The 14,192-nt window shown below is 40.1% G+C and overlaps 2 protein-coding genes across 2 annotated transcripts in view; one reads left to right on the forward strand and one right to left on the reverse strand.

The window, feature by feature from the left end:
* Positions 1-7,335, reverse strand: part of LOC137295796 (integrator complex subunit 13-like) — a 500,051-nt gene extending 492,716 nt beyond the window's left edge. The window contains exons 1-3 of the mRNA XM_067827349.1: positions 6,766-7,335; positions 6,099-6,164; positions 5,216-5,409 (exon numbers count right to left, since the gene is read on the reverse strand). Of these exons, the coding sequence (XP_067683450.1) occupies positions 5,216-5,409; positions 6,099-6,164; positions 6,766-7,026 (521 nt within the window). The 5' untranslated portion in view covers positions 7,027-7,335. The remainder of the gene's footprint in view (positions 1-5,215; positions 5,410-6,098; positions 6,165-6,765) is intronic.
* A 265-nt stretch (positions 7,336-7,600) lies between these two features.
* LOC137296171 (EF-hand calcium-binding domain-containing protein 10-like) lies at positions 7,601-13,748 on the forward strand. The gene is made up of 4 exons (XM_067827877.1): positions 7,601-7,752; positions 7,891-8,055; positions 10,400-10,490; positions 13,040-13,748. Exons 1-4 carry the CDS (start codon positions 7,641-7,643, stop codon positions 13,080-13,082), a joined length of 411 nt encoding a protein of 136 aa, XP_067683978.1. The 5' UTR covers positions 7,601-7,640; the 3' UTR covers positions 13,083-13,748.
* The last annotated feature ends 444 nt before the right edge of the window (positions 13,749-14,192 follow it).

The raw sequence follows: 14,192 nt of genomic DNA on the forward strand, positions 1-14,192 counted from the left end.
AATGCTTACCTCATCTTCCCTGGCAAAGGTAATGGAACACCCCAAATCCCTTGAAGTTCCCTTCTAAAAGAAGTGGACATGAAAATACACTCACCCACGAGTAGCCTCCCTTTACCATGCACATGGTCAGCTGATCGGCCATGATTATCACTCTCTCCTTAATAATCGCCAGACACATGAACATAGGAATTCAGCATGCATGTGTGGGGCAGCTGGGAGGGCTTTCCTCATGAATAATATGAAATATCAATTTTTTCAGAAAATTACATATTTTTTCTTATCCTGACTCATGCTTAAATGCTAACTGAATCCGATGGAAACAGCAGTGGAGTCAGGCCATGCTGGATTCTGCTGGCTGTCAAAATTACATACAATAATTTCCCCGCTTAACAGGAACTTGTAACTGCGATATTTTGGTCCTGTTCTTCTAATATTCATTGTAGATTCTGGGGGATCACATCCAGTTTAACTTGTCTTCTGCAGAAGACTTTGTTGACTGGAACATGATGACATCAAAGGAAACTAGCATTCTGCTAGTGTCTGGTGCAACTGAATGTCAAGATATTCCCATTAAGACTAGTTGCAACACTTCTTTACGTACAAGTATCTTCATTACAAGTACAGGGTCATTATCACTCATGCTAGCCTGTTCGAGATATGCGCATGGACTCTCAACCATTATACTCCACAGAGCGTCTGGCTTCCACAAGTGACGTGACCAAACAGGTGAGTGAACTCAGTGACTTCAGGGAGTCGTTAGTAGCTGAGCAACTACAAGATCCCTAAATTGGTGAATGCCAGTGATGTCCTCTGTGACTATATCTCGTAGGTAATGGTTGGCAAGCAAGGTGTTTGATTCCCAAAAGCAGCCCTCCATTATGGTTGATAGTGAGCAATTTCCATGTAGTGCTAGTGTAGAGGCCAAGGCTCTGACTACATGTGGGTTGGAGGACTACTCGTGGAGGTACCAATCCTGCTGCTTTGTAGGCTCTCAGTATAACAGCTCTGATCCATACTGAGATTGTGTTGCTGAATACTTCTGTAGGCGTCTCAGTAGATAATAATAGGGGTGAACTGGCGCTTGAAACGGTGTCTTCTAGACTTGGTAGGTGCGAAGTATATCTTCAATGAGTGAGTGAGTGAGTTTAGTTTTATGCCGCACCCAGCAATATTCCAGCTATATGACGGCGGTCTGTAAATAATTGAGTCTGGACCAGACAATCCAGTGATCACCAACACGAGCATCGATCTGCGCAATTGTGAACCAATGACATGCGTCAAGCAAGTCAGCGAGCCTGACCACCCGATCCTGTTAGTCGTATATCTTCAATGCTCTGACTGGACATAATGATAACTTGTGTGTATCATGAGGTCCAAGGACTGAAGACAAGGCCGGTATGCTGTCTGTCCAGTTGACCTGGCAATTGATTTTTTTCATAATAAAATCCCATCATAGATCCAGATGAGCTGTCTCATGGTGACTTGCATCAAACCTCATGAATTTCTGACATTTGTGCAGCGGTAGCCAAGGCAAGTAAAAAAAGTGTCTTCTGAATCAGCAGTTCAAGCGGCTCATACGCATTACTTGTGAGATGTTGGAGTACAGAGGTTAGATCCCATGCTGGAGCTCTAAATCTGCGTTGATTTTTCAACTTTAAGGAACGTAGTGAGGCAAGTAGTTCGGGTACTTTAGCTAGCTTGGTCCCCGTTTTCATGGTGAGCTGAGAGCTGCCAAGTATGTAGATAATGTAGAGACTTTCAGACCTCTGGAATGGCGTAGATGGCAGAGATAATCTGCTATCTGCGAATGTGTCACCTTCATCGCCATGAATCCTCTCTTCCTGGCGTACGCCTCAAATCGTTTCCTCTTGTCATCATACAAGTGGATTTCTGTAAAGCTAAAGTAACTGCTTTCGCTGCTCACGATGAGTATCCTGTCTGCTTTAAACAGGTCTTGATACAGTCCATATGTGAAGTCAGAACGCAGATGGTTTGCCATGTGCCTGTTTTGTGTGAAGATGGACGAGAAGATTCTTCCAATCCAGTTATTGTAGCACTGGTTATCCTAACTCTTCTATAAGTGTTGGAAACCAATGTCTCGTTGGCCCATAAGGCTCAACCAAAATCAGTTGTAGCCCCTTCGTCTGTTGATTTTCTTGATGACTTTATGGTAGCAGCACTGGAGGGGGAAACACAAACGTGTTAAGTCCTTCCCACAGGATGCTGAATATGTCTGTTGCCCAGACTAAGGGATCTGGTACCGGTGACACAAAGGTTTGTTGAACCTTGTTGCAAATAAGTCTATTTGCATCAATCCAAAAGTCTGGCTGATTAGTTGAAACGCCTCTCGATGCAGCATCCACACTGATGCTGATGGACGAAGAGAACAAGATAAGGTGTCTGAAATGATGTTGCAGACTCCTGGTATGTGACATGCTTTTATTTGGAGATTCAGAGTGCCCCATCCTTGGAAAGACGTGTCTACGTAGAGACGGTTGTTGAATGCCGTCTGTAACATAAGTACCTAAGACATTCGACTAGCAGGTATGGTCTCTAGATGTCCAACGTCATAAACCAGTCAGGACGTGAAACTGTGACTCAGGAACCGCTGTCATAGATATAGTAGGTGCCTTCGTCTGGTCATAACCTGAGTTGACGTGAGCAGACCGAGTAGACATTTGTCACTGTCGTAGTGGTAACACAGAAAGTAGAACTTGTTCTAACATCCACTTGAACTTTGACCCACCGATCCTTCCATGTAGCAATAAATCAAACCCTGAGGAATTTAGATTCAAAAGTCATTCTACTCACCCGTTTGGGTGCACCCAGTCGAACTCGTTGGTGGATCTCACTCTGAACTTTGACGGGATGACAAGGATGACAGTGACGATCTTCTAGAGCAGATGAGTGCATATGCCTCCTCTTCATCCCCTGGAGTGAGTGCAGATCTAGTGGAGTGCTCACATAGAGCAGCAGTTGATGTAGTTGAAGATAGTCTTTGTTCTCTTTCAAAATGGCTTTTTCCAAGCTCATGTAGCATGAAGGCATCTGCGTCAAACAGCTGCGTTGAATGTAGTGACATCTGACTAGTAGAGATGTCTGCTGTGATGACCGAGGCTGCTGACGAAGTTTGCATTGTCTGATGACCCTCATAAAGGTTCCGGAGTAGTGACAATGCAGTTGGAGCAGATCTAGGTGAAGACAAAGGTTGTCTATGCCAGTTGACATTCTGCTCGTTGTGTAGAATCAAGCGTGGTTCATTGTAGATATGTCGTTCTTGTAGAGGGACGATCTCCGCTCCAGAGGACTTCTTCATCGAAGTATGTTGATTCTACAATGACTCCACTGCAGACGACTTTGTCTTTGATGACAATGTTGATCTAGACTTGTTAGGCTGCGACAGCCCTGTCTCCGTTGAAATTCTCTTCTGTGGTCTTGGGGACGAGCTGCTGGACCCAAGGCATTGCCCCAGAGACACGCCTGACTGGACACTAGAATGAATTTCAGCAGCTAATAATAAACGGTTACCTAAAGACAAATAATCCGATTAAGACATGGCTAATGAAAGCCAACGTTGCCTGTCCCTCGCATGCTTGTGAACAGAATGAATTTATAATGTAAATTCTGAAACAGTTAAATTCTGAAAAATTCAAGCAATGCAAAATGCAAAAATGCAAAATTTTCTGCGAATAGTGGAAGAACATATGGGCTAACACGCTGGACCAACTACGTGCAGGTCAACTGCTGACAGCCGTAATCTACACTGCAAACGAGATTTCATCAACTGACTAAGTCTGAGTTGACTAAATATATGCTATATAAACAGACAACAATCACAAATTCAACAAATTATGATACATATACATGAACCAAATACCGCATACGACATAAATTTAGTTAAAGGACAGAAACAGTTGAAAAATTTATCCCCATAATTGGGACCTCAGGTGCCTCCAGCTGCCCTCGTTGGGTGATGAGGAGAAAGTGATAATCATGACTGAACAGCTGACCATGTGTGTGGGAAAGGGAGGCTACTCGTGGGTGAGTGTATTTTCACGTCCGCTTACTTTTAGAAGGGAACTTCAATTGATTTTGGGTGTTCCACTACCTTTGAAGAGGAGATAAGCATTTAAGCATGAGTCAGGATAAGTATAAAATATCAATTTTGGTTGTTTGTTGTAGTTAATGCCACACTCTGCAATATTCCAGTTACATGATGAAGATCTGTAAATAATAAATTCTGAAACATTTAGATGAAACATTTAGATGACTCATACTCCATAAATGCGAATGTTTTCACTCAGTGACATGTTGTACATCATTGCAGGACATATCAAATGAACCTTCTTATGGATGATATTATTAGTTGAGAGAAAAATGTATTATTAGAAATAACAATTTTTTTAAAGATGTACAATTCATGGATTTTCTACAGTTTTAATCATGAAACTGAGTATTGCATTCTCCATGTGTGAAAACATAAGAAAGCATATTCTGTTCAACTTTATAACTTGATAAACAAAAGAGATACAATAGCTTTCATTTTTCAATCTGGCGTTGACGGACGTCTTGGATTTTTGTATTGTGAGGCATAACAGGGCATTTCGAGCTTGGCATGTGCCATATTTGGATTCAGCACTCCTCAATGCCCCTAAGAAGCTTGTATGTAAAAATTAACAAAACTGGCCTTCAGGGTTAACAGTCTGATTTATTTGTCCTTGTCTATAATTATTCCTGGTGCCAGCATTTCTATCTGTCAAATCATACAGGCACCTGTGGACGAAACAGAGTAGAGTTGTCTCTCTTGGACAAAATTCCCAACATCACCCACTTCCAACTGTTGCTTGGTTTACTGCAAGCACTCAGCAATATTCCAGCAAGATGGTTGCAGTCTGTAAATAATCGAGTCTGGACCAAACAAACCAGTGATCAACAAGAGCAGTTGGAATATGATGACATGTATCAACCAGGTCAACCTCTTAGAACAAGCATGAGTTACTGAAGACCAATTCTATTAAGCCAGATCTCCACTTCCAACTGATAACTACTGATCACTGTATCGTATTTGAAGATGAGACACCAATATCTGAAACCCAGTGAAACTTGATAAAATAGTTTTAACAGGCACCCCTTTTATTAAAATGTCCTAATCAACCAGGATACTGTTCATGTTCAACACATTTAACAGAATATGTTACTATGGTTGCTGTTATACCTTTTAAATGAAGTGAGGCAAATGATGCGTCCATGATTCAGCACCACTTCTCCTTTCTCTGCCTGATCAGACTGTGCCTCGCTTGGTTCGCACATAACCTCGACTGCCCGAGCCAAACCATGCATCACACTATACTCATCCTCGGACTTGTTGCGACTTGTCGGCGGACCGAGATGAGCCAGGGCTATCATCAGCTAGAACATGGTATTTCAAAATACAGGCTTCGTGAAACATGCTTTGGATCAAAGTACAAGCAATTTTTTTAAGAGACTGAATTTGGTATAACTCCACTCAGAACATTGTTCTAACAGTTGATTGTTTTGATTTGGGATTTCATGAATACCTGTGGGATGCAAGGCCTGAATGTGCTGAGAAAAAATGGCCAAATCTAGACATGCTACTGGCAAACAAGGATAGGCAAAGAACATGTTTAAGAGAAGTGGCGGTGCATGACAGTGAGCAAACCCATTTGGTTTGTTAAATTGAGAGCAGATGAAGGCTAGTGCACTTGTAGTGCATGACGATGAAATTGATTCCGCGAGTTGCTGCACACACCTTTCTCATAAGACTCTCACACTTCACCCTCTGTAGTACACTTGATCATGGACAACCTGGGGCCCCGACCTTCACAAGGGCCAAGGCCAAAGGGTGGTACTCATATATATGCTAATAAGGGTCAGTTGTCAGGACGGTGCTCAACTTATCCTTGTTTGCAAGCAGACAAATAATCTGAGAAACAAATGAATGGTCATGGGTGGTTGGCATACCTAAGGGACATAACTCATCTGATACTGGACTAGTGTCATATTACTATTAGACAATTGGGTAGCATGAGATATTATAAAGAAGGATTTGGACATTGTTGAATGTTACAAAACCACACCTGCTGTAAATTTTGTTCTTTTTGCGACCATGAATTGAGAGAATGATTTCCAGTGACAATGCGAATCTGAAAAACACAAACAAATATATTTGAACTTTCACATTCCAGTTCGCAGTGTTTCAGACAATACATGCCTAAAAGAAACAATGTGGTCACATTTTCTACATGTAATATTCTAAAATATTTGGCACGTTATATCATGTATTCACAGCTTGTTGATGACAATGAACTTAAACTATGGATATTGAGAAGTAAACTCTCTAAAGATGACATTTAACATGCCATTTGATCAAATATTTGGTTGAGTTAGCATAGCTAAAATGATATAACAATGATTTTGACAGTTTTAATGATAATAATGCACTAATGGGATACATCACTATGCTTCTTTGTATAAAATAATATCAGGATTTTTCTGACAAGGCACTCTAAACAGAGGTGTCTACACAGATAATTATTTTATCTATAAGTCATGATAATGTCAAAGAGTATCTGCTGTAGCTGAAAACATGTTCCTGACAATTTTCTCCTTGAATAATCCCCATGACTCAGTTTTTACATGATGCATTATACATTTACACTGGCAATATTTTATCTACATGACCTATGTGGGGCCAATTCAGAGAGGAACTGAAAAACATAATTTTTACATCATTCCTTTACATACCAGCTTTCTGACTGGGTAGATGTCAAACACGATTCTCATGTATTCCATCATGCACTCCACGCTGCAGGTCCATAACGTCTTAGTGATAGGAGCCGCTGGAATAATGCCTGGTGTCTTGGACCTTGTTATCACATCATACTCAATCGGTTGTTTGCTGGACTTGCTGAAATATGGATGTCTATCCAAAACAAAAAGTGTTTTGTGTGATGATTTAAGAGAATTCGCAAACACTTGATCCGACATACAGTCTGACATAGCCATGTCGATGGATTTCTTTATAAGCTCCTCGTTTTAAAAGCAGGTTGGTCTTAATTTATATGTTTATTATATTTTACAATGAAAACTCCCTTTTCCTGGATTTCAGCTTGGTGCACAACAAATGTACCGCAGCAAGACTGATGACAACAGTGCATACGTATACAGAAGTGTGTTGGTTTTTTTTTTATGTTTGTAACACTGTCAATCGTCTTCTCCGAATTGTTTATATTCATGTAAACAATTCGTGCTCTCCCGCCTGATCAAGTGCAAGTCATATGGGCGCTGCCATTTTTAAAAGACCCGGATGATAACAATTCTCACTTTTTATCAATATTTTTATCTGTTTCTTATATTTCCTTTCGTGACGTGTTTTAGCTCACAGAAGTGTCCAAAACAAGAAACAGTGGTCCTTTGTGTCACAGTATAGCGCATTTTACCAAGACGAAGTGACATGGATAAGGACTGGGCTCCCATCTATTTACTGTGCAAAAGTAAAGCGCAAATTGGATGCGCGAACCTTCGGTAGCGCCAGTTTAGAAAATGGATGCGCAATCGCAAGTTCCGCGCGGCTATTTAGGACCAGTTGGCGTTGCCATAACAAATTCATTTGTGACAAAATGGCAGCCGAGGAAGGACCAAGACAGCTGGACGCTCATGAGTACTTGAACAAGCATAGAATAATTGACCTTTTCAACAATTTAACGTCCCAAATGATATACACCAGACCTGGTAAATAATGATCATTAGTTGATTTTAAGCATTGATTGTTGAGAGTAAAAAATAATGTAAACATTGTTCGATGTTTGGCTATATCTTGGTTTGTGAAGTTAAATTATGCATTGCACATTTATATTCTCTTTATTACAGATGACCCAAAGAAATTCCTCATCAGCACCCTGGAGAAGCTTCACAAGTGCCGGACAACAAAGCTAGACATTCCATGCCTATTTGACGATTCCAACATCCATGCAGTGTTTGGAATGCTGGATCCCACAAATAGAGGCTACATCACCCTCCAACAATACAATGAAGGTAGGTTGCCATAATTACATTGGCTGAAGGTCGTTGTAGGCACAGGTACTACAGATATGAATCACATGTGTTCAGAATTCTGTATTCAGAAACATACCCTAAATCAGAACACAGAAACTGACCCTAGCACAAGTGTTGTTTTCCTGTTTGTAAGTGTCATAGTGTATGAGTTACATTTGACTGCAATAAAAACAGACTCAGAGACAATGCAGCTCACATTTGGGTGAACAAGAGCAGCTAGATTTGGTTTTTGGTCAAGAAATATGGACTCACCTGCATACGGGGTATGTTTCTGTATTTTGGCATTATTTAGGGTACATTTCTGTACACAGGAATGTAGCTGGAGTACAATCCATTGGATATGTATTCACATGACTTAATGAAAATATTAGACTGGTCATGAACTGGTGCCTCTTGATGATTTCAGAATTTTAAGTGTTTTTTTAATTCTATTAGACATTTATGACAATGAGTTTTACTTTACTGAATATAACTTAAAGGTCACATGCAATGTAAAACACAACTTTGCAGATTCTGGTACCTTCCAGTATGCACTTAACGAAACAAATCATAAAAAATGCCAATTCAACCTGTAAAGTTGAAAATCATGAACGCGATGAAAAAAAAGCCCGCGAAATCCGAGTTCAAACGTTTCACTAAATTCCCCCCAGCGCTGGGGGGAAAACTGGTTTCAACAACTGTGCTGCGCTGCGTCCATAACGCATGCGCAGTGAATAGGTTCGCGGAGCTTGAAACAGTATACATGCCCAGCGTCTGAGGTCGTGAGCAGTAGTCTAATCTTGGTTGTGTACACAAACAAGTAAATGATCTACTCGTTACGTAAAACAAACTTGTTGATTGTGGTAAGCAGTCTCTGTCACAGAGAAAGCCCAGTGTCTGGTTTATTCACACCTAGATGTCTGCCTGCCTGTCTGCTAAAGACAACATGCAATACACAGCTTCAATCATTGACCACGTGCAATTTGAACTTATCAGACTATACGACATAAAGAAAATAAGTTGATTTATGACTCGCGCACCCGAGTCCCGTCTCTGCCACATTATGTAATTCGGCACGTGTGATACACATGACATGTTTTTATGTCTGTGGGTTGCAAACAAACTACATTCACTTTTTCCGGATGACTGGATCTGACGGAAACTGGTGTAAACTCTTGTCAGTTTCAAGTCCTGCCTTGTACTTGGACGAATGACAGATTCCAGCCGCGCTGTTGTTTACCATCTCTACTGATGTGATTTTTGACTGGATCTAGCGCAAATTCGGAGAACATGTATTTTCCAAACCCAACATCTCTATATACATTCTTCATGGATAACGACTTGTTTTAGTGTGTATGATTTTGTTTGACAACAGTATATGAATGCATACTGAAACGACGCATCAAGTACACAAAAAGAAGTTGTTATCCATGAAGAATCTTACTTTCTTGTGACTGGCTATGCTTCTAAAATGCCCATCAAACAGATCATCTTTCTGTACACACAATGAACCCTCAGCAGATCAGCAAATGAAACAGCCAATCAGAATCCGTCGTTACACTTGAGTGCACATCCAGGTGCTAAGACTGTGTTCGGTCTCCCGAGGGCTTCGTTTCGGGGGAAGTAAGCCCAAGTACAAAATATTGCACTTTTGAATCGCGATTGTACGCTTATAATTTTGTTTATTTGTTTTTTTAAAGCAGCAATGTATACTTTATGTCATGAATAAGTGATAAATGTGTTTTAATCATGTTTGATTTTTTGGTTGCATGTGACCTTTAAGTAAACCAACTCAACATTTTTAAATCAAGCTTGACATGTTGATCAGTCTAGTGGGAAACTGGTGCCTTTTGATTATGTATGAATTTGATAATGTACAACATTACTGCTCCCTTCCCTGAACTGACTGTATCACATGGCAATGAACTAAAAGTTGTGTTTAACTACTACATTAGCTAAACTCCATTTCCAAACTGCACCAGACTGGGGGATATGTCAAGTCCTGATGACTCAACCCTGGATGATGTCATTTGGTTCACTGGAGGTCTTTTGTATCTGGAGTGAATGAATTTACTTGTGCACCATTTTTGGCAATATTCCAGCAATGTCACACATTGTACCCGTGTCAGGAACCAAACCCACGTCTCCAGCATGACATGCTGACACTTTAACCATGAGGCTACTCCACCCCCTAGTGTATATACTATCAGGGTCCACTTGTACAAAGAGATCTTAGAAAACCACTTTGTACAATTGACCCCTACACAACTGAAGCTGAAAATATGTAAACACATGCATGACTATCATGTGCTGATGTGACTTAATATTATTATCACTTTTTCAGCTCTCACGACTCTTGGTGTGAAAAAATATGATGATCAGCCAGCTGGTGCTGATATTGACAGGATTTCCTTCGATGTGTTTGTCAAAGAAGCGTAAGTGCATGTACCATTATCATTCTTGTTTAGTATTTTGTTTTTACACACGACCGAAGAGTACAACAACTAAATTGTTATTCAGAATATTTGTCTCATCATTTCACATTTCGTTTCATGTTTACAACTAATACAGATAAACCTCTTAGGTAGAATATGGCGCAATAATTTGTTTTATATAAATGAGGAGGGAGGTAGGACTGTTTTCTATATAGTTTATTGAACAGAGGTAATGAGGGAGAACCAGTTTACTTGCCACTGTAAATAACAACACACATTAAACGTGACCCTTTGGTTATGTCAGTTATCAGTCTGTTTCATGATGTTGGAAATTTGAAGAAAAAAAATTGGCAGAAACAATGACTGACACACAGATATAAGACTGACATGCAAGTGACCAAAAATCGTTACATTTTCAGCCAATGTGTATGCCATGATTTCAAAATAAGTTCTGCTAAACAAGCTAAACTATGTCATGATGCCTACAATAGTTTAACTACCCCACATGTGACAGAGTAACAGTGCAATGTGACGTGACCTATATTTTGTCATATGATAATATTATATTCTTTGGAACATTTTTTCACATCTACCACAAGGAGTTAGTGAGAAAGGTTTATGCTGCTTTTAACGATCTTCCAGCAATATGATGACAGGGTACAAAGGAAATGGTCTTCATATATTGCACCCATATGAAGAAGTTCTTTGGCATGAAGAGTGAATGAGTTTATCACTAAATTACTAAGCTATCCCATCGCCCTGTTGCCTTTGGTAAGCAAGAATATATACTGTTATCCATTATATTAGATCTACAGTGAAGAATTAATTTGGTGAAAATATTGTAATTAGTTCATGAAAGTGGCAAAGATAATGACTGGCATCTCTGTAAACAGGAGAGCAAGGTTGGACAGAAATAAGCATGAATTTGCTTGCCTGGACCAGTTATGCATTATTACATGTATTAATTAGGAGATAAACATCATGTGTTTCCCAATTTCCAGGTGTTTTTGAGTATTTGAAGCGCAAGAATGCATTTGGAACCGACAGTTTCAGCCGGAGGTTTCAAATGAAATATTCCCGCGTTTCAAATACTTAATAACACCCAGAAATTGGCCAACACATGATGTTTATCGACATTGTAAACAAAAAAGTGAACCAAAGGGTTTTACTGTCTGCATTCGTTTACATCGAGTATGGGTGCAGCAGTGAAATGTCATCAGCTGGCCGTTTCAGCTGGTTCCCATGGTAGCATCTGGAGTTTCTCATTTGTGACATCATTCTGACTTTTTGTCAAAATATGATTTGAATGATGTCACCACTGATGATGACACAACAAAACAATTGTTTGCAGTGATTCTATGTGTCACTAGGCAGTGAATAGTTTCTAGAAATCTAATACCATTTGATCATGTTTTTCAACAATTTCAGATTACAGAACACACTGACTTTTGGTTTACAATGTTAAATGTATCCCTGATGGGGCATAATTTGAAACCTTTCTGCTCTGCATTTCCATTATATAGGGGAGAAGACAATTACCATCCTCGATATCTCCAGGGTATACATTCCGACAAGTCTCCACTATACCCTCAATGCATCTACGGCCCGATGATTTTATTACCTCCCTTTGCCATTACAACCAAGCTTGCCAGTGTCAACATACTTAGCGGCCACAGCTACAAAGGTTTATTTGCTGTGTGACTCAGATTCAATGGAAATCATATTGACAAATTGATAGGTCTGAAACTAAAAGTATATATGCAAGAACTCCTACCTCTTTCTGGGAACCTCTGCATGGTTTTGTGTTGTCAAGTTTAACAGGTTAGATAATTTAATAAGCAAAAGCGAGTTGTGATTGGTTTGCTCAACTTCCCAGCGTAGACACCTGATTGGATAAAAAGCCAGCAAAGGGAGGTACTAAGTTAATGAGACGTAGATGCATCCAGGGTATTGTGGAGATTTATCGAAATGTATACCCTGGAGATATCGCGGGTGGACAATTAAGGGAGTTAAGGGCAACCTACTGTGCAGTACTCTTATAGATATATATAAATAAAAAAATATAATATTAAATAAGGATGATGATGTTCTGGGTCAGTTTCCATCCATGTTCAGTGTAAAGTGTTGCTCGTAACTGATCATTCATGAGTTTGTTCCAGTCTACGTTACACATAGCAGTCAGGTAGCCTAGTGGTTAAAGCATTCGCTCATCATGCTGAAGGCCTGGGTTTGACGCCTCTCATGGGTACGGTGTGAGAACCCATTTACTGGTGTCCTCTGCTGTGGGGTATTGCTGGAATAGTGCTAAAAGAGGCAAAGACCATAGTGACTATGCAGATTTCTCCTTAGAACACATAATTCAAACAAGTGCAAAAGGGATTTGGATGAGGCTGAATTACTCTTGGCTTTTCTGTGGAGAGATTTTGAAATGTTTCATTCTTCTGTTTCAATCCCTCTTGAAACTAAAAATGGCCTCTTTCCATATGTTGGAATTCCTGACATATTGTGAATCTATTGTTCTCTAATATTTTTGCGTTGGTCTCTTTCAGGAAGACTGGGTTAACCGATGCATCATCCACATTCAGCAGCTAGGATAGATCATGCCTTTGTAAATACTTGCCATTGATTTCTCTGTACATGTGTTGTTCAAGAAAAATACATTGTTCCTTATATCAAAAATGTTAATGTCAAACTGATACATGAAGTCTGTTCAAGATTGTCTCTGGATATTCCTGAACATCTTTATCCTCTAGAGCCATCACTGCGCTTTTCAAGACTTCTGGTGACAAACAACCTTTTTGAATGGTCTTATGGCTGTCCGCTGCAGGAAAAACAAATTTCTGACCTAACTATCCCCAAATTTGCAAATTATTATGACTGTCAACAGCCGTGACAGCCAAGCATGGTCCTCTTGGTCCTGTCCAGTAAAGTAATATTTGGTCACACAATTTAAGCTTGTCACCAGAAATCTGGTCCCCATCGCACATATCGCAAGCTGATGTGTGCAAAGGGAGCTGGGAACCAGCTCAGTGCCTGAAGTAGTGCCTCGCGAGACTTCAAGGTCCTATTGCCCAACAGCACTGAGTGACATTTCGAGTCATTAATACAAACAACATGGAGTTACACTGTCAGATGGTGGAACACTGTTACCGATCATTTCTCTTCACTAGTCTGGAGTGCTACCAACTGTTCATCAGTAGAGCATGAAATTGTTACAAATAAACTGAGTGACATTGTCACTTTCAGAAAGCAATGCAACATATGCTTTTCAGTTATAATAAGAATAGTAAGACTTGCCAATGTAAATATGCCATGACTGTAATTTCGTTTATCTGCCAATTTGTTGCCAGTTCAACAATCATATACACCTGAATCGAAGCACTCGATTTCATATTTTGAAGTGTGTGTATGTCCTTTTTGATGGAACCATGCGCTGTCCATGTTGAAAGTAGTCTGCCTTGTCTTGCAATGTGAACACCAGTAAGTACTTATGCAAACTACCCGGCAACTTCGACATCTTTTCAGACGTTTTTGGCCCAACAGTATTTTGTTACATTGTCACAAGTCAATACTGGCCAAAAGCATGGAGCAACACCATTTTCTGTCAGACAGCTGTGTGTGATATTGCCACACATCACTGCTGTACAACAGGACACATTAACCCTGCACACCATTGCTCTCCTATAACGTGGACACACGTTC

The sequence above is a fragment of the Haliotis asinina genome, chromosome 9 (genome assembly GCF_037392515.1).
Source record: "Haliotis asinina isolate JCU_RB_2024 chromosome 9, JCU_Hal_asi_v2, whole genome shotgun sequence".
NCBI lineage: Eukaryota > Metazoa > Mollusca > Gastropoda > Lepetellida > Haliotidae > Haliotis > Haliotis asinina.